Source organism: Anolis carolinensis, chromosome 2 (assembly GCF_035594765.1).
Source record: "Anolis carolinensis isolate JA03-04 chromosome 2, rAnoCar3.1.pri, whole genome shotgun sequence".
Classification (NCBI taxonomy): Eukaryota; Metazoa; Chordata; class Lepidosauria; order Squamata; family Dactyloidae; genus Anolis; species Anolis carolinensis.
The window spans coordinates 141239065-141266691 of record NC_085842.1 but is presented as its reverse complement, the minus strand read 5'-3'; the positions used below and the strand labels follow the sequence as shown (position 1 = coordinate 141266691).

Sequence of the window (27627 nt, the reverse complement as noted above, 5' to 3'; positions counted from 1 at the left end):
GTATATATAAAGATCTATTTATTTAATGACATACAAGTGGCACATTAAAAGGTAGGCAACTGCCCATGATTAAATCACCCATTCACTGGATTCACACCCAAGTCATTCATCTTTATACTTGCCATTGCTTCACTCCCTGTTGCCAGAGCTGTACTGGCTGAAGGAACTTCTCCAGAGTTAGGAGGGGCTGGACTCCGCTCCGCCTCTTCCCGCAGCTTAACTATCCGCATCATGTTTTCCTTTTTTGATAGCCAGAAGGCTGGGTACAGAGGTTCGGTAAAATTGCACTCAAATTTATGTAACAGTGTCATGGTTTCAGAAATAATTCCATAAAAGGACAGGGTACCCCTGGGGTAATCCAGGTAGATTCCTATCCTACTAAACTCCTGGCTTTTCAAGGGTGTCTCCATATCACTGTGCCAAGCTGAGAACTCCTTGCCATTCCACTTGATGCACCAGGAGAAGTTATTCCCAGAGATGCAGCTATTGCTTTCTGAACCTTTTCGGTCTATGCTCTTGTTGGTCATACCAATGTAAATGCCAGCCCCAAAGATCTCCACCTCAAAGTAGTAGCGCCCAATATATAAGCTTTTGTCTGAGAGCACTTGGCGCCAGTGCTCAAATCTTTCTAGGTGATCAGGGTACGGGTGCTCCCATGGTGTTGTGTTGGTGACTTTGTGGTTGTCGTCCAAGAGCCTCAAATAGCGATGAGCCGTAATTGGATCAAACGTCAGTGGGCAAGTATCTGCAAAGGTAGATTTATAGATATTCATTTAGGCATATATGTAAGTAAGTGGAAGAATAGAACTCTCTGCTAAATTTCATTTTGCACCCAGAAGGTCCAACTTGAGTCCTATTAATTTCAACAGATGTAGTCCCATTGAATAGCGAATCAGCACATAAGTAAATACTTTTGACTGAATAGACTGACACTGATTGGGACTAAGGGAATTTCCATACTAAATGCCACACAGGCTGATCCACGCTAACCTGGGCAAGGCGACCTTAACACAGTCTTGTCCCAGGGTAACCTAAGTCAGGGGAAAGTCCAAGTTCTGACCCAGGATTCGGGCTTTCCTCCAATAGTCAAGACAGTTAGGTCAGTTCCCAACCATAACTGGCTACAACTGTCTTGACAGCCATCCTGCGTTCCTCAGGCTTGGGCAGCTCAGGTACATGGGATTCCAGTCTCCACAATCCCACATGTCAAAGTGGTTCCCAGCTGCAACACAACACCTATCTTGTTCCCAATACTCTGCCTGACATCAGGCAAAGTGCCAGGAACAAGGTAGGTGATGTGTCATGGCTAGGGACTACTGCAACATGGAGTGGGAAAACATCAAGGGTGACTGCCCAAAGGCACCGAATTGTGGTTAGCATGGCTGGGTAGTAGGGACTCTCTCCTACCTGATCAAGTTAGGACTCACCGTGTCCTCAAACCTCTGCAGGGGTGGTGGGCCCATTAAGATGGTCTGCCCCAGGAGATTTATGGATCCTGAGGGATTCCTGACGTCTCTTGGGGTTCTGTCTGCCATGGAGGCTGACGATCCTGTTGATGCCTTGGTCGCTCGTTACAATACCGAGTTGTCCAGGGCTATTGACATGATCGCTCCCGAATGTCCCCTCTCACTGCGTGGAGTTGCCCCGGCTCCCTGGTTCACCGGGGAGCTGGCGGAGATGAAACATGGGAGAAGGAGACTAGAGTGTCGCTGGCGGAGAACTCGTGACGTTTCTGACCGAGCACGGTCTAAAGCCGCTATCAGGGCTTATTCCGCGGCATTGCGGGCAGCCAGGAAGGTCTTCACGACTACCCGCATCGCGTCTGCAACAAATAGATCTTCAGAGTTGTTCCGAGTTGTAGGGGAGCTCCTCCAACCTTCTCAGGGTGGGGGGGGCACCTGACTCCTCGGCAACTCGGTGTAGCGGGTTCGCTCACCATTTTGCAGACAAAGTTGCTCAGATTCGTTCTGACTTGGACGCCAGTCTTGAAGCATTGCCAGCTGAGGTAACCGAGGCATCTGTCTGTTTGATCTTGTGGGATTCGTTTCAGTTTGTGCAACCTGATGATGTGGACAAGATTCTTGGAGCGGTGAGGGCGACTACCTGTGCCCGTGATCCCTGCCCATCTTGGCTTTTAAAACAGGCCAGTGGTGGGTTAGTTGATTGGTTTGTGGCAATAATTAATGCCTCTTTGGGGCAGGGCAAATTTCCATCCAGCCTAAAACAAGCTGTGGTAAGGCCTATTTTGAAGAAGGCCTCATTAGATCCGACCAATCCTTGTAACTACAGGCCAATCTCTAACCTACCATTCTTGGGCAAGGTCTTGGAGCGGGTGGTTGCCTTTCAGCTCCAGGGATTCTTGGAAGATACGGATTTTCTGGACCAATCACAGTATGTGTTCAGGCCTGGGTTCAGTACCAAGATGGCTTTGGTCACCTTGCTGGATGACCTCCGCAGGGAGCTGGACAGGGGGAGTGTGACCCTGCTGGTTCTCTTGGACATCTCAGCGGCTTTCGATACCATCGACCATGGTATCCTTCTGGGGGGGCTCTCTGGGATGGGCCTTGGGGGTACTGCACTCCAGTGGCTCCAGTCCTTTCTGGAGGGTCGTTCCCAGTTGGTGAAGCTGGGGGACACCTGCTCGGACCCCTGGCCATTGACCTGTGGGGTCCCGCAAGGTTCTATTTTGTCCCCCATGCTTTTCAACATCTACATGAAACCGCTGGGAGAGGTCATCCGGAGTTTTGGAGTACGGTGCCATCTCTACGCGGATGACACCCAACTCTACTACTCTTTTCCACCTAAATCCAAGGAAGCCCCTCGGATTCTGGACCAGTGTCTGGCCGCTGTGTTGGCCTGGATAAGGGTGAATAAACTGAGACTTAATCCTGACAAGACAGAGGTCCTCCAGGTCAGTGGTATGTCTGATCGGGGTATTGGGTGGCAACCTGTGCTTGACGGGGTTGCACTCCCCCTGAAGGCGCAGGTCCGCAGCTTGGGGGTCCTCCTGGATTCGAGGCTGATGCTTGAGGCTCAGGTGTCGGCCGTGGCCAGGAGGGCCTTTGCACAATTAAAACTTGTGTGCCAGCTGCAACCATCCCTTGAGAAGTCTGATATGACCATGGTGGTCCATGCCTTAGTTACCTCCCGCTCTACGTGGGGCTGCCTTTGAAGATGGCCCGGAAATTACAACTAGTACAGCAATTGGCAGCCAGGCTTCTAACTGGAGCGAATTACAGGGCGCGTTCAACGCCTCTGTTTAAGGAGCTCCACTGGCTGCCGTTTACTTTCCGGGCCCAATTCAAGATGCAGGTTATCACCTACAAAGCCCTAAACGGTTTGGGACCCGCCTACCTTAGAGACCGCATCTCCCCCTACGAACCCGCACGTTCTCTCCACTCGTCGGGGGAGGCCCTTCTCTCGCTCCCACCACCCTCGCAGTCGCGGTTGGTGGGGACGAGAGAGAGGGCCTTCTCCGTCGTGACCCCCCGGCTTTGGAACTCTCTCCCTAGAGAAATCAGGCAGGCCCCTACCCTCCTCTCCTTTCGTAGGAGTTTGAAAACTTGGCTCTTCCAGAAGGCCTTTGACACCTAATTAGATGTTGGACTGATCCATCTGCCCATTTTATAATAGCCCCCTTTTCTGAGATGTTGCCAATGCTATTTTGCACTTTATTGTCCATTTCTACAGGCACACTCTGTTCTGGGTTTTATGAATTAGTCTCCTGTTTTAATATTGTATGTTTTTGTATGCTTTTTGCTGATTTTAACTATTGTTTTCTTGCTATTGATATTTTACTGGTATAATTGTTTTATAGTCATGCTATTGATATTGATCGTCTTATCGAGCTAGGCCCCATGTAAGCCGCCTCGAGTCCCTTCGGGGAGATGGGGCGGGGTATAAAAATAAAGTTGTTATTATTATTATTATTATTATTATTATTATTATTATTATTATTATTATTATTATTACCTCCTAGGTGGCTAAGGGTGTTCCTGTAGGGACTCCATGCAGGCCTGATCTGATGTTTGATATGACAGATTATGCTTGCTTTTTGGCTTGTGTAGAAGAGCCATCTGAAAGAATTCAAGCATTTCTTTTTATACCAGTAAATTTTGGTGATTTCATGCATTTTGTTTTTCTTGTGAAAATAGGGATTTTTTTAAAAAAGAACTTTAACATTTTCTGGCGGGGTTCGGTTGGGAGCAGTATTGGAGCTAGGAGAGAATAACATTATCCATTAATTGAAAATCTATGGGGTAGCTAGTGATTTGCTCCTTTACTGTACTAAAACAGTAAAAGGGATGGATTGCTGTACAGGCAATGCAATGTTTCATGTGTATGTTTGATATAATATCAACAGTTCATTAGAATAGAGGCTTTCTGTATTTATTTCCCCTCTTGGTATCAACAAGAGAAATATACTAACCCCCATAGCAGCATTCAAACAGTAATACCTCATTGAATTCATATTACAAATGGAAAAAATATTCCTTATTCATAAGCTCACTAGGTTGCCTAACAAGGGATGTGCTTATGAGAGTTGTCACAAAAATTAGCCAATTACTTACACTTGAGGAAGTCACTCCTAGTTTCAGGTTCTGGGGCTGATAAGCGGTGCTTGGATGAAACAATTGCAGACACCATTGTTTTTATCCCAGCATCCTCTGCAAATAAAAAGGAAGGAAGGAAATTATCACGACCAATTTTATTTTAGAAACTAAAGGGTAAGTAATTTTTGGAATGAATACCCACCATCTTTGGCAAATTCCTGTAACTTGTCCTTATAGGAAGTTTGCAGTGACTGTAAAATGTGTTCTGTGGATTCTGAGACCACCCTTCGGATTCCTGATAATTTGTCCTTTAGACCAATATAAACACTGGGTAGCGTGTCATCTCCTGCACTCTTCTTGAATTCACAGTATTCCTATTAATAATGAATACTCTCATAAATATCTCTTTTCAATACGCAATATTCTTGGTAATAAGTAGGTACACAGAGGGAAAGTTGGAAGGGGGAAAGATGGTGGAAGAGAGAGAGGATTATTTATTTATTTATTTATTTATTTATTTATTTATTTACAGTATTTATATTCCGCCCTTCTCACCCCGAAGGGGACTCAGGGCGGATCACATTATAACACACATAGGGCAAACATTCAATGCCCATAAACACATCATACAGAGACTGAGAGACACACGCAGAGGCAAGTTAACCTTCTTCTGAGGGGATGTTCGATTCTGGCCACAGGGGGGAGCAGCTGCTTCATCATCCACACTGACGGCACTTCCTCATTCCAGGTCGTAAATTAGTTAATCTTGCCTCCCCACTTTATAAGTGGTACCTTATCTCCTACTTGATAGATGCAACTATCTTTCGGGTTGCTAGGTCAGCAACGAGCAGGGGCTATTTTTAATTTTTAATTGACGGGTGCTCACCCCACCACGGGCTAGCCTCGAACTCATGACCTCATGGTCAGAGTGATTTAAGGCAGCTGCTCAACAGCTGCGCCACAGCCCGGCCCCCTGCGCCACAGCCCGGATAAGTATTATACTTTTAATTAATTTTCACTCAAATTCAGTAATCACCATCCTGAGATAATATTGTCTTAGTCTGAATCCTCAGATAACACTTCTTTCTACCTAAGTCTCTTTTAGGATGAGGAATGGACCATAAAACAACAGAAGCGACGGCTCGTAGCCTCTTAGGTTTTTTATACACAGATAGCAAATGCACACCTGATCTGGCATCCAGGATGCCAAATCAGGTCTGCTTTGTTTCCTCTTTGGGATTCCCTTAAGCACTTTGAAGGCAGAAGGGAGTTCCTATTGCCTGGCCAAAGTGAACACTGTTTGACACCTTTGATCAACTGCTACAGGGTTTTTCTCACCCCCTCTCCCACCCCCATCAACCTTGGCGTGGTGGCCCTTTAACTGACATAAACCAGAGTGCCAAGAAGTAAGTAGGTGGTGTGCCATACCTGGGGACCATCACAACACAGGAGGGGGGAATAACATGTGACTGCCACCCTGTGTCCCCCACCTGCCTGAGCCAAAGAACATGGGGTGGCGGTCAAGACAGTTTGCCTCTAATTTGAGAGGACAGTCAGAATTTGGGCTTTACCCCAACTTAGGTTAACCTAGAACAAGGCCATGTTAAGGTGGCCTTACCCAGAGGTAACCAAGTTCAGTCTCATGCAGCCTCACACTGTCTTGTAACTATCTCCCTTTTGGTCGTAGCTGCATTGGAGCTGAAGGATCTTTGACCTAGGGGTTGTTGATCTCCACTTTCCCTGAATTGTCACTAGTGGAAAGAGATCACAGGAATAGTAAATCACCAACATCTGGAGGCCTACAGGTTCCCTAGTACTGGCTGAATGAGCACATTGGTTAAGTCAATGTGGTTCTACAAATTTCCTTTATCTTGCTTGTGTGTTGCCATTTTATATATTATTTACTATGACATTAGAAAACATTTAAAGTGATCAAGCCTAGATCTGTTTGGCATGTGAAATTATCCATCCCTCAAAATGAGAAAACAAATTACCACATGCAAACATACCCCCAGGTGTTGGGGCAGCTCTAAACCCAGATCCTTATTGTAGTCCATGGTAAGATGGCTCTTCTATTGATTTGGGCCCCTAGCTTAAGAGATGTTTTGGGGCCTGTTGCGCAGCTCCTCAGCTGGAGTCGCACACTTAGGATTGCCAAAAGGTGACTCATGCTGAGCAGCGCCAGCAGTTCCCTCCAACATACAGGTCAATGAGCAGCTAACTTCAGAAATGCATCTAGGAATAGTTCTTCATATAAACACTTCAGCACTAACTCACGGGGACAAATAAAGTTTGCAGAAGCTAGAGTTGGTCCAATACTGTTCAGTATCACTTTTGCTAAATGTATATAATATAAATATACCCCATGTTCAGCTGAGTTATTTGGGATAGAATATCACTTAAGTTCCACTCCCTGATCATAATAAACATGACATAAATATAAAGATAATTAAGAATTTGTTTTGCTCTGTGGCAGCCACTTCTATCGAATAGAATAGTACAAAGAAACTGGAAGAGTTCTCACAGGAGGAGAACATGTTCATACAAAGAAATGCATTGAGACGCAATCATTGGATTTAAACCCTTGTGCTGGCAGACTGCTGACCTGAAGGTTGGGTTGCTGACTTGAAGGTTGCCAGTTCGAATCCAACCCGGGGAAAGCGCAGATGAGCTCCCTCTGTCAGTTCCAGCTTTGTGCGGGGACATGAGAGGAGCCACCCACAATGATGGTAAAACATCAAAACACCTGGGCATCCCCTGAGCAACATCCTTGCAGACAGCCAACTCTCTCACACTAGAAGCAACTTGCAGTCTCAAGTCGCTCCTGTCATGAAAAAAGTTGGATTTAACTCACTATTTAGAACCTCCATTTTTATTGTAATTTTTCCCAATTGAAAAGGCAGTCTAAGGCTGGATATACACTGCCCTATATCCCAGGATCTGATCCCAGATTATCTAAGTATCCCAGATTATCTAAATTGTACTAGCTGGCCATTTATGCCTTTTAATCTAGGAAGATACCTTTAGGAAGATGATGTCATTGGTGTGTGTGGCCATCTTCTCTAACCTATTCTTACATTCCTCCATTGTCCCTCGCTTGTTCTCAAGGTGAATCTTTATTCCATTTGCATGATTAACTGCAGTGCGCTCCTTCTCCTCGAGGAATGCTAAAACGACAGAGTGAGTCTTCTTGACAGCTTGCAGTAGCTCCTCAAACTTCTCCTCCACCAAGGTTTTCACTTCAGAAACTGAACTCTGCAGGAATAAAAATATCCAGTGTATCCATAATAATTCCCAAATAATTTCCCCATAGGAACTTATAATCAACATTGGAAAACATAATTTTTAGGGGAAAAGAGGTAGTAAAAGTATTTTGCTGCCAGAGGCAGAATACCGAAGAGTACTTTCTTTCTTCTGTCAAGCTAAATAGTACCCAACACCAATATTAATAACTCACACAAAACCTTCTTTCCATCACCAAGCAAAAAAAGCCACAACAAGCTAAGGTAACTAATTTAGAATTCAAATAAATAATTGGTAGAAAGAATGGAAGGACAAACAGTAAAATTGAAAAATATCCACACACTCCAGCCCATCATCAGTGGGTTGAACAGAGACAATAATTTCCTGACAAATTTCACATATTATAACACCAATTACACATCATGAGGAGACAGGAAAGCTTGGAAAAGATCACGATGCTGGGGAAAATGGAAGGAAAAAGGAAGAGAGGCCAACCAAGGGCAAGATAGATGGACGGTATCCTTGAAGTGACTGAGTTGACTTTGAAGGAACAGGGAGCTTTGGCGTGGACTGGTCTATGAGGTCACGAAGAGTCGGAGACGACTAAATGACTGAGCAACAACGAAGCACCAGTTATCATCCCATACCTCATGAGGGCCCCCTTGGCCAATTTATTACATCCCCTTTCTGGTTGCAGCTAGCAGAACACTACAATTCAGTACTTTCCTCTTCCATTCATAGGGTTATTCTCTCATTGACTTCAGGCAAAAACTCTCCTGTTTTTGTCCCTCAGTGATTGTTATAACTGAACGTATCATCTCACCACCATGACAGCACCTTTTGCAGACATAGTCAATCTATAAAGGTCTGTCCATAATATTTTTACTCCATGGATCTGAGAAGTAGACAGGCAAAAATGCCCATCCTACTATGCTTGCACTTTTCTTTAAGCACGGAGTCTGCTGAATCCCATCACATGATGTTGCTCTATTTTCAACAGGAGTCTGTCCTTGAAGAAAGGTGAAATTGTCTCAGGAGGCAGCGCTGGCAACATGGGAGGCTTGAAAACATTGAAAACAATGGGAGGAAGCCGGGCAGTGACATTTCCCCTCATGGAATAAGGTGAGGGGCGTGGGGCAAAAGGTTCCCCATGCCCCAAACCGAATTTACCACGATCCATAGCAAATCCCCCCCCCCCGCGCTATTGCTCAGATTGGGGATCTCATGTGATGAAGTCCTTAGTCTATGAAAGCTTATGCTGCCATTTCATTATCTCCATTAGTCTCTAAGGTGCTACAAGATTCCTATGCCTACCAACATTGGTGAACTAGGATTAAAAATATTGGTTGCCAGGAGACAACTATAAAAAAGGTAAAGGTTTCCCCTGACATTAAGTCCAGTCATGTCTGACTCTGGGGGTTGGTGCTCATCTCCATTTCTAAGCTGAAGAGCCGGCGTTGTCCATAGACACCTCCAAGGTCATGTGGCCGGCATGACTGCATGGAGTGCTGTTATCTTCCTGCCGGAGTGGTACCTATTGATCTACTTACATTTGCATGTTTTCGAACTGCTAGGTTGGCAGAAGCTGAAGCTAACAGCGGGCGCTCACTCCGCTCCGGGGATTTGAACCTGCGACCTTTCGGTCTGCAACTTCAGCAGCTCAGTGCTTTAACACACTTTGCCACCGGGGCTCCTACCTACAACTATATGTTTATCATTTAATGTTTATAGATTATTTTTAAAAATACATACCGGTAAGTGAAAAAAGGTACAATGAAATATTGCTAACACCCTCTTCATTGAAAATAAAGAGCACATCAATGTCTAAGTAGACTAGTCTGTCAATAATTGTCAAATAATATTTGATATGGAGTGTGCCATAGCTAATAAACCAGAAGACAGGACGGTCCTTACTTAAGCAAAAAAAACCATAGCCTCTTATAGTCTTGATTTTGAAGAGACAACTCTGATTAATCTGCTATCATCCCACTTTCCCAGCTGCTTTTAAAATAACCCAGTTTTTCTCTTTACTTTCAACTCTACATGCATACCTGCAGTTTGTCCATAGCTTGCTTAAGTTGCTCCAAACTGAATTTAAAGTGTAAAAATAGTGGGGGGAAAGGACAAGAATCTTGTCTTGGGTTCAGGCAAAAGTAAACTGCAGACTCTCCTAGATGCGTGTTCTTCCTCATCAATAGCATTTGCTGTCCTGACCACTCTCTGATGCGCTTGGCTACACCTGTCCCAGTTTTCATCTATGAAATGTTGGAAGGTATGGAAAAACTCATCACAGAACACTACAAATCAAATGCAGGGATGTTTTAGATTAGTGGTTCTAGTGGTTCCCATAAAAGTAGGCAAAATCCAGCCCAGCAGAAACAGCAGTGTAACATGCTTGTGATATTATAAGGCTAGCAGAAGGACTGTGTTATTTAATTTCCAGAAGATAGCAAATAATTGTATTCATCACTCTACTGTTATTTTAATGACCAACCCTATGACAATGTATCTGCTATGCAGAAATCTGACTCAGAGGCTTATTTGCTGGATGCTATTGTTAAGCTGTTTCTTCAATAAAACCTCTGCATGGATGAAGTTGTCATTCTACTCATTATTTTCTAACATGTTGGACCTTGCAAGTAATGTGACTTAATCTAGATGAGATATGAAGTGCTATTAGTTAAGAGGAACACGGATTTAGGCATAGGTTTGTAGTCTGCTTTGGACAGAATTGTTTTGCTTTAGTTGAGGAGACCTCCTGGATAGCCCAGTTCCTAGACAGGAACACACATCTATGCCATATTGCTGGGCCTGTAAGACCATTAATATCTCTTATTCCATGTTGTTCCATCACATTAGTCATACTTTTGAGAATGGTATTTCTCCTTACCTTAATTATATAATTAAAGCTATATAATTATATAAACAGAGGATTTTTTTAGTCTCTTTATAAACTTTCACATGGGTAGTGTGCCACAGAAAAACACAGGGCCTTACTATTTGGTTTCGGTCTAAAGTATTTGGAGAAGACAATAAATGTCACTCCGTCATCATCTTTGTTGTTGATGTTATTATTGTTATTGTTACTATTAACTTTATTTATATCCCATCTTTTGTTTAAGCATGCAAAAAAACAAAAAGGATGAAAAAAAGCTTGAATTGTATCATCTATCAATGAGGAAGCATTTCTCTAGGCCTCAAGAAAAAAGTAAGGAATCTTATTTATTCAGTACTCACAAAACCCAGTGATTTTGAACTTTTAAAAATCCCATTGCCATCACTCTCTCCCACAGGACTACTTAAATTACTTCATCAGATGGTCATCGGAGGTGTTGCACTTCATAGATGGGTGTGTGAACCCAGTGCCCCCCATCTTGCATTGCCTGGCTCCAGCCGAGGGCAATCAGATGGGAGAAGCATGAGTGCACCCACCAAGCCTGCCAGCTCCCATCACACCAGTGTCATGTGATGGGAGCCAACGAGTTCAACGGGTGACCGGGGCTAAATCGTCGCATGTTGCTGAAAATTAGCCCCGTGTGAAGAGGTATGTGTGGGTAATAGCTATTACTCTATGAGTAACTATAAAACTTTGGGAACAGCACTATGTTGAACATTCTGCATCATTGCAAAAAAAAAATCCCAACTCCTCTGCATCCTTGAACTTTCTTTCTGCTGCTGCTGCTGCCAAGGAAAGTGGGGGAAGATCCACTTAAAGGGGATGGAACCAGAGGTTAGTTTGTACAAGGATTCCTCAAACCTGGAGCCCACTCCAGTCCAAATTTTCGGGGACACTGCAACCTACTGAAGTCTAAAGAAAAAATGTGGGCCCGTAAAAATCACACAAAGAAATAACTTCAGGGAATCTCTTTTTAAATATACACATAATATACCTAACTGGACATTACAACCACCAAAATATAAGCACCAAATGGGGCAATATAATACTTACCACTATGGATTCTGAATTTTTTTGCAGTTTAATTATTGCATTTTCAGCTGATTTTAGTTTCCAGTCATATTCTGCTTGGAGCTGAAGAAGTTCATTCTGTGGATAGACAAAGAAAGAGTTATTGACAAGCCAATGCAACGTTTTTCAAATCATGAATGAAATTGCCTTTTTTATGACCATTCAGGCATGAATTTTAGGCTATAAGGGCCTAATTTCTTCCTATGGCTGGATCTACACCATCATATATGCCATTCAAACTGCACTTTATGGGTCTACACTAGCTATATTCTCCAGTCGTAGTTGTTAATTAAGATAAAACAGACATGGTGTTTATTTGGAAAACTGATCCATGTTAAGGTGTTTTGGAGAGAGTTGCATTTCCCTTGATGAAGAAGATTCCCAATTTGGAGATATGCCTAACCTAATCTTATTCATTGATTATCAGACAACATCTGTAAGGAGGAGTGTTTTTGAACTATATGGATTTATATGCCTCCTGTGTCTTTTCCTGAACAAAACAGATTCAAATGCAAGTTTTGGCCTGTATAGATTAGATTATCACAGTGCATTTTGCATGGGGCATCCTTTGTAAAATATTCAAAAATATTCTGCAGACAACAGTCATAATGTTATCTAGAGCCTAATAACTCCAGAATTGTTCTGGAGCTTGGTTTCTAGGAATAGTGTATACATCTGGCTTTTCTCTACATTAACCTATCTATTCACTGCAGGCACCATTGGAGCTTTGCTCCACATGCCACTAGCTTGAAATTATTTGGTTTGCAATCAGTAAACTAGTTTATGCAACTCCCTCCCCCAAAAATCCCAGTCAGCAATTTCCCTTTTGGCTTCCCCTCATGATAAAAATGTTTTAATTCCACCAACTCTGGTATATTGTTAACGTTTTATTATTTCCTACACCTCACTATTAGAATATTTTTCATTTGCTCTTTTTAGTTTTTAATCGATGTATTATTGTTTGGGGTTTTGTATTTTATGATTTGTTGCAAACCATATGGCAGCATCAAAGTCCATCATGGACAAATGAATAAAGGATAGCCATGGAGAGGGGGAGATCTTTTACATGGAAAGCTGAGTTTTTAATATTTTAATAAATGCATGAAACAATAAATAAGAGATTTGTTTCTACAGAGGGATGAGAAGAAAATGAAATCGGTTTATACATGTACATTGATTTGAATGTGTTAATTTGACTGAATAGTTTAGATTCATGTGAGCTGTATAAGTGTCACATTCAGGCAGCAAAAATAATGCATTCATTTTTGATGTTGGACATTCTGATTCAATGAATACCTTGCCTCAGAGGTTTCAAGTTCATTCTACACAGGCACATGAAAAATGCTGGTTCCAGACTGTTTCATGGACACACAGGGGTGTCCTTAGATGCTTGGTGGCAGGACACCGGTCTGATAGCCCAACTGTGCTGGGCATGGGCTCGGTTTCCACCCTCCCAGTACCCCAAGTTTTCCCCAGGAAAAGAAAGAAAATCTACCTGCTGTATGCAGTAAATAGATTTTCTTTCTTCTCCTGGGGAAAATCAGAGTGCAGAAGGGAGGGACAACCATCCTACTTCCTTGGCTGTGGAGACAGTGCTCTAGAACACGCATAGGGATATTCTGGGATAATCAGATAACCTGGGATCAGATTCTGGGATATAGGGCAGTATAGATCCAGTCTTAGACTTCTTTTTTATGGCTGTCTTTCCAACTGGAAAAAATTACAATGAAAAAAGTGGAGGTTCTAAAATAGTGAATTTTCATTCTTCAGCTCAAGTCATCCCGTTGATGAAGGACAGGTTCCTCTTATCCTTCCCCACCCACCACTCCATACACAGGAGAAAATTAGACTGGGTATTTGATCTTAGATTATGGGATATTATCTTTACTTAGGGGAGCAAGCTAGGTTAGAAGGGGTACTGCATACTGCAATCTGGCTGGCACAAAAAGCATGTAGAAGTATGTAGTAGAGCACACATTAAAATTTAAGCATGGGGGGCACCTTCTCTAGCCCCTTTGCAAATATTTATGTTAAAACATAACACCTAGAGTGGTCATACTAGCTAAGGAATTCTAGTAGACATCGCCCAAAAAAATAAGTGTACCAGTCTCAGTCCCATATTGTAACTGCTAGACCACAGATCTGTGTGCCTTGTCTCTTGAGGTAACAGTTCTATAAACCAGAGAGAATTCAAATTAAACACACACACACCACAAAGGATTTCAGTTTCATCCCTCTGAACAATTCCTCACCTAGTACTAAAAGGCAGCATGGAATAATTGGAGTTGGGAAACAGCAATGATGAATCTAACATAAATTCCTGTGTGTTTCATTAGAATGAAATTCTAATAGTTCTCATGCCCTGGAGAAGGGGAGGATGGACAGCAAAGGCAAGGAGTTCACACCACATCAGTTGTCATAATGGATAGGAATGCGTCTACTCCACCTAAACTATGATTCATTGCCATTTCTGGAATTATTTTCATATTATAATGTAGCGGAACCTTTGTGCTACGGTCCATGCGAGCGCGTTGGGAGGAATTGAAGATGGACAACTGGAGTCTTTCCAAGAAAAACAGTTTATTGGCAAGCGGCCGCTGGGGTTCCCCCTCGCACAACACGGTTCTTTTCCAAGGGAGAACCCCCAGCGGTGGGCTGAGTAAATATTTATACAGATTACAGGGTTCGGGTTATGCCCGCCCACAAGCAAATTCATTGGCTTAGAGTTGTGACGCGGCTCGAATTGCATCCAATCAGCGCCGACCAGCGGCCCGGGCGCACTCTTTCCGTGTCGTGTTCACAATCACTCAGGGCGCCTGCGTGCGCACAAGCAGTTTGCCTATTCTTAGCTTTCATTTCTTCAGAAACACGTGATTTCTGGGAAATCACGTGTTTCTGTGAGCTTATGCACCCGGCTCGCTAGCCGTCGCCATCTCTGCCCATATATAGCATTTCCTGGGGTTGTTTAACCTCCCGCCTCAATAACAGCCTCAGGGTTGGAAAGTCTCAGCATGGAAATAAGAGATATGGAAAAGATTATCCACAAGAAGATCATTATTCAAAACTGAATCGGAACTTAAACATTTTCCAATGAAACAGATAGATCTCTGAGGTGATCATTTATGACAGCTCACGTTTTAACTCTGCATTTGCAAGGTATTAGAAATTCTCAAAAATGCAGTTGTTTGGGCTTATCCAAACATCTCAATGAAATATCCAACGGTACACTTTTAGCACTGGCAGTTGTGGATGTGCACTCTTTTAAATAACATTCATTTCTTTGCTAGAGATAGGATATGACAGGACTTATTGAAATGGAATGGAAAGGCACAAAAGAGGAAGTTAAAGCCTATCTTGTTCTTAATTGCCTCATGAGGCTTAATTTTCTGGTTGGGGAAAAGGCAATATGTCTTGTGATTTTAATTGTTTTGATTTTTTATTGTGAATTTTTAACATTGTTTTTGATGCTCTAGAACAGGGGTCCCCAAACTTTTTAAGCAGAGGGCCGGTCCACAATCCTTCAGACTGTTGAGGGGCCGAATTATCATTTGGAAAAAAAAATACAAACAAATTCCTATGCATACTGCACATGTCTTATTTGTAGTGCAACAACAACAACAACAACAACAACGAAAGAACAATACAATATTTAAAAATGAAAACAACTTTAACCAACATAAACCTATTAGGATTTCAATAGAAAGTGTGGGCCTGCTACTGGCCAATACGATAGTCAAGTTAATTAGGATTGTTGTTGTTGTGTGCCTTCAAGTCATGTCAGACTTTGGCCGAGCCTAAGTCTAAAATTAATTATTTATTTACTGCGTTTATTTACTACATTTATATCCCACCCTTCTCAGAGCAGCTGTATGTACATACAATATATTATATTATTAGCATAACACAATATTAGCATTATATATTACCATATTGAACTATACCACTATACTATTATATAATATGTAATATATAACATATAATTAATATTATTATATGGTATTACTATTAGTATTATATTGTATAACATAAGATTATTATCAATATTATATGTATATACAATATATTATATTATTAAAACTGATATAAAAATATTATATTATAAAACTGAGGGCGGGGGCCAGGTAAATGACCTTGGAGGGCCGCATCCGGCCCCCGGGCCTTAGTTTGGGGACCCCTGCTCTAGAAGAACAGAGGTATATAAATGCAATAAATAAATATATAAATGCCATTGAATTTTGTTTGTTTGGTTTCATCCCATGACTTTGAATTGAATTGAATTGATTCCCTAAAACAGTGGTTCTCAACCTGTGGCTCGCCAGATGTTTTTGCCTTCAACTCCCAGAAATCCTAACAGCTGGTAAACTGACTGGGATTTCTGGGAGTTGTAGGCCAAAACACCTAGGGACCCACAAGTTGAGAACTACTGTTCTAAAGGATATGTCTTTCCCTTCTCAATCCCTTCAGCAGTGTCCAACCTCAGAACTTTTCAAATATTTTGGTAGGTATGTGCAAAGGTGATATAGATATCGAAAGTTAGGAGTATGACTGGAGAAATCTTGTTTCAACATGAGGCTCAATGGTTGATTCATGAGCAACTCCCATGACCTCAGCCTCCATCTCAGATAGGATATAAAGAAGGATATAAATGTGAAATGAATACAAATAAATATATATGAAAAAGTGAACGATGAATATGCATTTATTAATGTAACTAATATTGTTCGCTTTCTCTCCCTCTCTGTGGAAACTCCAAAAGATTTTTCTTAGGATTGTTGTATGTTTTCTGGGCTGTATGGCCATGTAGAATCATAGAATCATAGAATTGGAAGAGACCTCATGGGCCATCCAGTCCAACCCCCTGCAAGAAGCAGGAAAATCTCACCTCACCTCACAACCTCTGAGGATGCCTGCCATAGATGTGGGCGAAATGTCAGGAGAGAATACTTCTGGAACATGGCCATACAGCCCGGAAAACATACAACAACCCTCTGATCCCGGCCATGAAAGCCTTCGACAAGAGATTTTTCTCAGCTACAACACTTCAAAAATGTCAGTCTTTTGATAGGATTTAGGTGGGTCTGATGTGATTTTGGTGGGTCTGATGTGAAAAGAGTAAGTCACAGATAAGTGGTTCCAATACACTGGAGATAGTGTGCCAAACAGAGTAAATATACATATTTGTCAGCTAGAGCAGATCTCTGTTCAGCAAGCTTGTGTGGCATCTCAGAAACCATATTGAAACACTTGTCTTGGATCTAAATGTAGAGACCATCATTTTATTCACACAATGGCCATCCTGGTTTCTATGGGAAGCCATCCAACATGACACAAATACAGCATGCTCTCTATAACACATTATCTTGAAACTGATGTCATGCAGCAGAGGGGAAGAAGGAGAGAGAGATGGGGAGAGAAATAGCAAACTCGTACTAGAAGATTTGATAGCCCTCCTCACCAGTGAATTTAATTGATCCACTTTTGTAACTATTAAACTTTGTGGCCATCCATAGAACTTTGAGAACTAAGCCTACAGTGAAAATCATTAGCTCTTCTAATTCCATAACCTTCCAGGAGCAACATGTTTGCATTGTATTGTCTATACTACTAAGGATTCAACTGGTTATGTGACTGCCAGAAATACATGCATAGATCTCCATGTGACATGAAGCCAAGATTTCTATGCCAAAAGTTGATTTATGGTATATCAGTTTCTGAATATTCCGTCAGCAGCTACATAGCTGCCTTGGTCTTTTGCAACACAGCCAAGGTTGGCATGTCTGTAGATAACATTTGGCAATCCAGCCATGTTCTTTAGCAGAAACCAAGACAACTGCAGTTCTGTTCCTCCAGATGTCCCTTGTATAAAGCAATCAATCCTTTTTACAAGGATGGTCTGAGCTTCAGAGTACTCCAGTTACACAATCATAAAACTCCAGGTATCCCACACTGATATCTTAACCTTATGCAAGTTTACTCAGAAGGAGGCCCAGCTCCCTTCAGTGGGGCTACTCCCTAGTGAACATGTTAAGACTGTACTCCATGGATCCATCTAACAGGGGTTGTTCGATCTCCCTCTGGCATGCAGATAAACCCCACCCACCTCTAAGGCTGTAAGTGAAAGACAAAACTGTTCAGCCTTGTATTTTCAAGCACTCCCACCCAAAACACACACATCCCAGCACATAACAATAAACAGAAATCCACAATTTACCTCCTTTTCTTTCCTGGCCACCTCACAAGTATCTACTTTGTGCTCCTGGTGTCCATCAGCAAGGCACTCCTCGCAGACACAAGTAAGGTCAGCATGGCAGAACCAACTGAGATGTGCCCTGTGGGCTTCACAGCTCTCTATGTCAATATCTTTTCGTGGGTCCATAAGCTTGTGTGTCTGGAGTTTGACATTCTCCAAGTGAGGCCGCAAGTGGTCCTGGCAATAATTTACCATGCAGGTCAAACAGGATTTCACTGCCGGTACCTTTTCAACCAAGCAGAAGTCACAAAGAATCTCTTCTTCCTCCACTGCATCCCCTTCTCTGCTTGAGCCCATGGGATCCGGTAGCTCCCCCTTGGTTTCATTTTTAGTCAGATCACCTCCCAGCTCGTCACCATTGCTGCAGCTGTCTTTTCTTTCAGATTCTGACACATTTTCCCTGACATTCTTCAGTCCCACACTTTCACAATCTTCTTTATGGAGGGGTGGTTCATTCACCACAGCGATGGGTTCCTTCAGCGCCAACTCTTCACAGACTTCTTCACGATGACTTGATTCCGGATCAGCCATTTTCTAATCTCTCCTGAACAAAGGCACTCCTCTAACTGCTGCTTTCCAAGGTGTTTGCATTATACCTGCACAGTCAAGAAATAAAAGAACAATCACACCTGAACACTCCTGACTAGGTGGCTGCCTCAGGATATTAACTCCTTCCTTCCTTCCGGCTTCCAGAAGCATGACTGAAATTTATGCAGTCTGTGAGTCAGTGAACTAAGCAAACAATATGCCTGGCCTCTTTCACAGCAAGAGAGCTGCAGAGAAGTGCCAGCTCACAGGCACCTTACCTCCCATGTTTTTAAAAGGTGGGGAAGATTAAAACCTGTTTTCATTAAACTTTAAGAAACAGGTTCACTGCTCAACAACTGCCTGGACCTCTTACTCCTTCCTTTACTAAAACCTTTGGCAATGTTCACAGACCAAGCCTTGCTTTTGTGGAACTCAAATGTCACTCAGGCCCCTTCTACTCTGTCCTACATCCCAGGATCTAATCCCAGATTAACTGCTTTAAACTGGATTATATGTGTCTCCACTACCAGATAATCTGGAATAATCAGATAATCTGGGATCCGATCCTGGGATAAAGGGGCAGTGTGAAAAGGGCCTCAGAAGGATTTAGAACAGGAGCTGGGACCCTATGTTAATGTTCATCCATATGTATTGCTCACACTTACTATAATAAATGTGGAACTGTCCATCAGATAATTTTTTTTCCACATGCATTTCCCCAGAAATAGAACCACAGAATCATAGAGTTGGAAGAAACCACAAGGGATATCCAGTCCAAACCCCCACCATGCAAGAACACACAAACAAAGCACTTCTGACAAATGACTATCCAGCCTCTGCTTAAAATATTCCAGGGAAGGAGTCTCCAACATATTCCAAGGCATCCGTATATGGGAAATTTTTTCCTAATATTTGGGTGGGATCTTTTTATCTATAATTTGAATCCATTGCTCCTTGTTCTTTGCCCTTAAAATTACTGGCTTCTCTTCTGCCATGCAATCATCATCATCATCATCATCATCTTTATTTATATCCTGCTTTTCTCCCACAAAGGGACCCAAAGCAGCTTCCAACATGTGAAAATACAGCAAAAACACAAAACATCAAGAACAAAGGTATAAAAACAAATGAACATTTAATAAAACATAAATAGTGTTTTAAAATGATATACAGTAGAGTCTCACTTACATAAACGGGCCGGCAGAACGTTGGATAAGTGAAAATGTTGGATAATAAGGAGGGATTAAGGAAAAGCCTATTAAATGTCAAATTACATTATGATTTTACAAATTAAGCACCAAAAACATAATGTTTTACAACAAATAGACAGAAAAAGCAGTCCAAAACACAGTAACGTTATGTAGTAATTACTGTATTTATGAATTTAGCACCAAAACACTGCAATATATTGAAAACATTGACTACAAAAACATTGGCTACTAACAAATTAACTACAAACAAAGATAGAACCGCATGAAATGAATTTACAGTAGCAACATTGTTGCAAATTAAATCCATAAAAAGTTCAATCCTTGCTGCCTAGAGAAACAGCTGTGGATCAGGGCAAATTGCATTGGATAATCCAGAACATTGGATAAGCAAATGTTGGATAAGTGAGATTCTACTGTACATTAATTATGGTGTCTTGTCAAGCTTATTGCAATTCAAGTAAGGGGTTGCAAGGCTGGTTCTACTGTGAAGCAACTGCCTGAGCAGCCGATGATAGAAGAGCAAGTAGCAGTCCTACAAGTAGCAAGAGAAACAACAACCTCCCAGTCAGGACGGATGGCCTGACCATTGCTTTTGATGAAGGACAGAGGGATCATCTAACATAATATGTCCCTCATTGACTAAAGATGCTTTAAACAAAAAGCACCCAGGACACCAGGATCCATTGATAGTTCTCACAAAATGGCTTTGGGATACCCTTTGCACTTTGTCCTATCTCTAACCTAAGCTAACCTGTTGCCCTCAGGTGCTGAGGATCCCAGCACATTCAGTATATGGAATACAGATGGCTGCTATTTTCTTCTTTCTCTCAAGTGGTAAAATATCCTGACCCAGCCATTAGAAGCTCGAACAACTATTTTGTAAAATGAAAAGGAGAACTTCAACAAGGGGCATATACACAGTGATACCTTGACTTAAGAGTGAGCTCTTAACTCAAATGCTCTTACCTCAAAGCCAATTTCCCATTGAAATGCTATGAATCCACTCAGGCCTCTTGAACCCACTCACCCCCCAATTTTTATTACATATTTTTAAATAAAAATATATTTTGAAAATAATAAATAATGTATAAATGCACATTCACATGGAACAATAAAAATATCAACTTTAAAATGGTAGAAGCACAAATTTGTGGCAAAGAAGCACAAAGTACAAAGTGAAAAGGCAGAAGCATCATTTTCTTCATACTGTACTCATTCCAGCCTCACTCCCTCTCTCTCTTCGTGAAGCCAAACATACCAGGAATAAAAACCACACAAAATCAACTAACCCAAAGTTCCTCAAAGTGGACAAGAACAAAGCAGACATCAATCTCCCACCAAATCAGACAAGGGCAAAGCAGACAGCAATCTCCCAAAGCGGACAAGAGCACGAGGCATGGAGACTGTTCCCTTGAAGCCCTAAAATCTTGTACTCCCTCTGGCATTAGTGCTTAACTCAAAATACTGCTCTTACATCAAAGCAAAATCCGGGTCAAACAACGGCTCTTAACTGAAATGCTCTTAAGCTGAGACACTGTTAAGTCGAGGTTCCACCATGCTGCTCTTTGAAGCGCCCCTTTTCACTTAACAAAATAGTTATATGAGTATAAATTTATTATGATTTGAAAGGGAGGGGTTGGGATAGAGGAATGAGGTGAGAGCAAAAGTATTACTTTAGGCGGCAAGTTCCTAACAACAGCTCCAACAGCTCTGGCAAAATGAATACTAGCACTATGTGGGGATGTAATATCACAGATTCTGGCTGCTTTGCTTTAGAACTCAGAGTAAAATCTGGATTTTATCATCATCTGGAAACGGTCCTAGAATTAAGTGCACTGTTCTGCTCCATTGCAAAATGCGGGAAATTTGCATTTTGCTTTGCTAATAAAAAGAAAAAGAGTTAAGTCACATAAAGCAAAACAAACCAAGGAAACTTTCCAGGGGATCATATAAATCCCACAAATGCATCAAAGCTTTCAGAAATTTGAATCCTGTTTATAAAGAGAAAAGCACATTAATCCCAGGTTTTCTTGTTTTATAACCATTAAAGTGCAGTGCAAAGCAATTGTACACTATCAATGTTTATGGTTTTCATGCAGAGATACATCATGCCTAATAGGATAAATCATAATCAGAAATGATGGATGGGAAATTGAATGGAAACATTAGCAAAGATGGAAAATAACAGCATTTTGACTGGTATAATGTTTTATCCACTATTATGACTGGACACCACCCACTTGATTAGAATAATTTATCTTGACTTCATAACTGTTGTAAAAAGCAACCTCCCAAGCCTTTCACTATTTATTTATTAATGTATATATTTGCTAACCTGTATTCTATATACAGTAGAGTCTCACTTATCCAACATTTGCTTATCCAACGTTCTGGATTATCCAACGCATTTTTATAGTCAATGTTTTCAATATATTGTGATTTTTTGGTGCTAAATTCATAAATACAGTAATTACTACGTAGCATTACTGCATATTGAACTACTTTTTCTGTCAAATTTGTTGTATAACATGATGTTTTGGTGCTTAATTTGTAAAATCATAACCTAATTTGATGTTTAATAGGCTTCTCCTTCATCTCTCCTTATTATCCAACATATTCGCTTATCCAACGTTCTGCCGGCCCATTTATGTTGGATAAGAGAGACTCTACTGTATATGTTGATTTGCTAGTTTGACTGACCTCTTTGGTGCAGAAGGGGTTATACACATGTGATTGTACTGAGCATGTTCAGACTCAGGACTCCATTTTATATTCAGTGTTTGATTATGGACTTCAATGTGTTAAATCTGCATCAGACATCAGTGGAGTTGGATTCATGTTGCTGTTTGGACTTTCATTAGAGAAGTACAACCTATGGACTTCAGTGAATACAACTATACCTAAAGACTATGGACTGTTGATTTAAAATGATACTGTATGTACTCAACAGAGGGAGAACTAAATGTTATTTATAACTGAACTTTAATAAGAAATATGCAGAAATATGCAGAAATATGCAGAAATATGCAGAAATATACAGAAAATTAAAATTGACATATGCTTCAGATCTAAAAGAAAATTGGATGAAGCTATTTTATAGGTGGCATATAACCCCCAAAAAGCTCGGATTAATTAATAAAAAAACAAATAGCAAATGCTGGAAGTGTGGAAAGGAGGAAGGAACGTACTACCACATTTGGTGGAAGTGCAAAAAAGCAAAGGAATTCTGGTCGATGATTCATGAAACCATCCAGGCAATGTTAGAAATTAAGTTTACTAGACTACCAGAACTGTACCTATTAGGAATTTCCAAAATGCAGGCAGGCTCAAATGAGGAAAAGATGGTGACTTATTTAACAACGGCAGCAAGGATTGTTTACTCTAGATATTGGAGACAAAAAGAAATACCCTCAAAGGCAGAGTGGCTAATTAAAATATCAGAAATTAAAAATATGGATAGATTAACATATTTATTAGCCAAATATCATGGAAAGCAAAGAAAAGAAACTAATTGGCAATTGGTAGATAAATATATATATAATTAGTTAAGAGATGGGGAAATTAATATATACGATCAAAGTGCAATTTATTTATTTTTTAAAAAGGAATAGTAACATTGTAATTGCGTTTATGCTGATTCATATTAGCAATATAAAAGAAAAGAGGCCACCCACACCAATCCGGAGAAGAAAACAAATTGAAGGATCCCGAAGAACCAAATGGAGACATTATGCAAGAGACATGGAAAAGTGGAATACACTCGTCGGACAGGACTCGGAAGTCATTTTTATTCCCCCCCCCCCCCTCAAACCCTCTTTCCCTTCTCCTCTAATTCTTAACTTTATATGTCCCAGTACTCCCTACCCCCCCGACCCTACCCCTCTCCCCGTTGAAGCTGCCCCCTTTCATCCCTTCTTTTTTTCTTCTTCTTCTTTCTCTCTCTGATTTCCCCCTTTCTTTTTATAGTAATTTGTATTAAAAATCTTAATAAATATGATTTTTTTTTAAAAAAAGAAATATGCCTGCATGGTGAATTAATACAATATGTTTATGAGTAAACAAGATATGTTATTTTTCAAATAAGGCTTTGTTTTTATCTCTGAGTGCATATTTTAAGCTAATAGGTTTCAAGGGAATGTATATCTTTTGGGCAATTACAACTGCAATTTCAACTTCAAAGAAACAACCATCATCTGCTAACCAAATATATTTTTATAGTGACTTGCCTTTGTCCTTGGCAGTTCAAAGACACGGTTCTTCAGGTTAACAGCTGAATTACCTGTGTGCCATTACATGAATTCTTATAAATATCACTTGTTCAAAGAATTGACTTCTAACAAGGTAATGCTTTTCTTGACTAGTGGTTTTCAAAAGGTGGTCTCCACATGTTCATGGAAATTCACATTTGCCAAACGGATATGACATCATTTATGCTTTTCAATAAGGTTATGATTGCTATTTATTTCCAAAGGGATATGTGCCCAGAGACTGGGTGCAATTATTTCCAATAGGTTATGTTGTTTCCAATACTAACATGATGAATGTGGCTAATTTTCATAAGTCCCCATGTGTCATGAAGACAGACAGTGGTGGTTCAGTTTTTGGTTTTGGTTTTTGTTTTGGTTTTTTATGTGTGTGTTTTTTAGCATAGATAAGTGTAAAGCGGCCATTGAGAAGAGCCTCCTTCACATTCCTGTCAAACATGCCTGTATGACGTTTAGGGTTCACAGATCTCAGGACCCGGACCCTCTTCTTATGTTGATAGGACAAAGAAAAATCTTAGAGAGAGAGGAATGACTTGGAAAGTATGCACATACCTTGGTGTTTTATATTTGAATAGTATACTCTATATAACTGTGACTGATGCTTCATGCACCCTTGTAATATCAATAGGGCCTGCCTCTCTATACCTTGGCCTCAGCAGGATTTCATCCCAAAATCTCAGAATGTGAGATAATATGATCTGGGAAACCTAAAGGTTTGTGGGCCTCATTTTCCCAGTTATATGCTTCCTGTTGCTCTATATCTGACTTCTTTTGACCCATTCTTCCTCTTCTGGTATCAAGTTGCCTGTTGAGTGAAAAATGTCTGGTGCTTCACTCCAGGTTAGCTTTGTCTTTGAAACTGAATTATATGGCCAGTATAAACTGGATTATATGAGTTACGCTGTTTCAAACTGCACTATATGGCAGTGTAGAAGGACCCTTGTTTTCCCTTTTATGGCCACACTTCCAGCTGACACTTCAGGCTTCTAAGAGCTAGTAGTGCTTACTGATGTCTCTGCTGCTCTGCCACTATCACAAACAGGCACTCAGCACTCCTGTTTTTCCTTTCAAGGAAGACTATTGGGGGGGGGGGGGGAGAAGAGTCTTAATGGTTTTGGGTATGTGAATAACATTTCTAAAGTGATAGCCAAGTTACACTGCTGCAACAAAAAAACCAAGAGTTCTAGGGCACCATAGACCCCAACAAATTTATTAGAGCATGAGATTTCAGGGACAATAGCCAACTTTTTCTCAATCTATACTGATGAGATACCAAGCCCTAATACTCAAATTATATTTATTTTCATTTACACTGAAATTCCTAGCCAACTTTCCCCCCTTACCAGGGACATTGAAAGTGGAAAATTAAACATAAAAGGATGGAAGCCAAAAATAATAATAAACCACAGGCTTCAAACATAATGAAATCATAACAATAATACAACCTGACTTGAAAAATAACATAAAAACAAATGTGCACTCATGGTTTCCCCCAATGAATCTTGGGAAGAAGAATGAAAACATTTCATTAGAGAGCATGGAGAATTTTCCGTTGGATGTGCCACACATAATCAGACCTGCTCAATAGCATTTCACTTCTCTGGGGATTAAATAAAGGAGTGAGTGCAGAGTTTACATTTGAATTCTGTCTGATTAAGAAAGAAATAAGAGTCACAAAGGAAACACAGTATGCTTTATAACATAAATGCTAATGTAAAAAGTTACTTACCATAGTATACCACATTGGACAATTCATATGATGAGGAAGCCACAAGAATATTTGGGGTATGGGAAGCATTTTTGGCATGCTAGAAGCCTTATGTCATGCCAGCAAATCCATCCAGAAGGCAAACCATAGAAATGTCCATTGTGTAGAAAGGATGTTTCTTTAGCCTTAGGTTAACTTTTATTTTAAGGGTCACTCTCACTAGAAAACAGAGAGTCTACATTGAATAAATCAAATAAATATATTGACTCTGACAAAGCCTGCTCTGGTCATCAATTGTATATGCCAAAGGGGAAGCACAGGGGAAACGAATCAATCAGATGGCTTTGAAAGATTTGTCAACGTGAATAATCTTCCCATCCATTAATGTGTGCCAAATTCTTGATGTATTTCCTCACTCTGTTGAAATGTATGATAGAATTTGTGATCACTGCTGTTTTGAAACTATAAAGTATTTTCAAGATGTCCTCCTTTGCTGTAAACAAATCTTGTGTGGACATGTTGATGGCCAGGGATGACAGCAATTGCAATCCAATGCAGGAGGAGGGTGCTAGGTTATGTGCACTGAGGTCCTGGTTGGGTGGAGGGGAAGTCAAAAATATCAGAGATATGATTAGATGTGGCGGACTTCATATCAAACATCAAACCAGGGAGAAAAGGATCAACAAGCCAGTGTGAGCTCAATTTCCAAGGCAGTGTAGATTGCATTGGAGGACCTGGAAGGCGATGAAAGGCCCAAGACAGGTGGTGGTCATGATCTGACATAGCAGTCAGAAAAAGGAAGAAAGAACATACCTAAAGTCTTTGCCCTGAAAATGTATTCTTCTTTGAATGATGATCTGGTTCAGCCACAATGGTTTTATAAGGCCTAGTTAAAGATGGAAAATTTTGTTCAAATTTCATTTCAATGAGAAATTTCCACATTTAATAATAATAATAATATAATAACTTCATTTTTGTATCCTGCCACCATCTCACCTAAGGGACTTACAAGGGGACAAGCCCCATCAGACATAGTTAAAATATAGCACAGTAAAATTAAAACAACGTCATAGAACAACATAAAACAACAATTTCAACAAACAACCAAAAGCCTGACATAGTAATCAATATTATATTTGGGTGGGCAGGGGCTGGTGCAATACAGTTATAAGGGCAGGGCTGATGGACATTTGCATTTTCCGAATCAATGTCATAATGAGAAAGCTATTATCCATACCATATATATGGCAAGGGGTTGAACTGGATAGCCCTTGTGTTGTCTTTCAACTCTAGGATCTTATGTTTCTATGACTTACAATTCTCTAGTATTTTCCAGACAAAATTGGAAATAGATATACAGTAGAGTTCTAATTATCCGACATAAAGGGGCGGGCCCAATGTCGGATAACCAAAACTGTTGGATAATAGGGAGGCCCTATTATCCAGGCCCTGGGGCTTGGCAAGGAGGGAAGGGACTTTTGTACACCATGCTTGGAGGAGCCCCTCCAGGGGGTGCAGAGGGGAAGGCCAAACTGAAGAGGAGCCCTTTGAGCAACTTTTGAAACTGAGGCCGTGGCAAGGTGCCTCAAGGGAGGCAGGCTCCGAAGGAAGTTTTTATGGAAGGGTTGTTGTGTGTTTTCCGGGCAATATGGCCATTTTCCAGAACCCTGTGATCCCAGCCATGAAAGCCTTCAACAACACAGTTTTAATTGAAGTTTTCTTCTCCCTGCACCTTGCTTGCTCATCTTTGAGAAGCTCAGAGGCTCCCACCATCTTCTCCAAGGTGGTGGGCAGCGGGGCGGGCTCCACGCGGAAGAGGGCCTGGAGCTGCGAGGAGACATGGGAGGAAGCCACTGCCGCCACCGTCACTGCTGTCACGCTCATGGCTGCCTCTGCCGCTGT

At 41.1% G+C, this 27627-nt stretch overlaps 1 protein-coding gene across 2 annotated transcripts; it reads right to left on the bottom strand.

Moving 5' to 3' along the window:
• On the bottom strand, positions 1–26926 carry trim16 (tripartite motif containing 16). Of its 2 annotated transcripts, XM_016991301.2 has the most exons (8): positions 26539–26926; positions 25747–25944; positions 17975–18609; positions 11746–11841; positions 7575–7808; positions 4756–4927; positions 4572–4667; positions 1–745 (listed from the first exon to the last, which is right to left on the bottom strand). In XM_016991301.2, exons 3-8 carry the CDS (start codon positions 18542–18544, stop codon positions 75–77), a joined length of 1839 nt encoding a protein of 612 aa, XP_016846790.1. In that variant the 5' UTR covers positions 18545–18609; positions 25747–25944; positions 26539–26926; the 3' UTR covers positions 1–74. The 2 variants fall into 2 exon arrangements, with proteins under 2 accessions (XP_016846790.1, XP_003217131.1); XM_003217083.4 differs by lacking the exon at positions 25747–25944.
• Between the last annotated feature and the right edge of the window lie 701 nt (positions 26927–27627).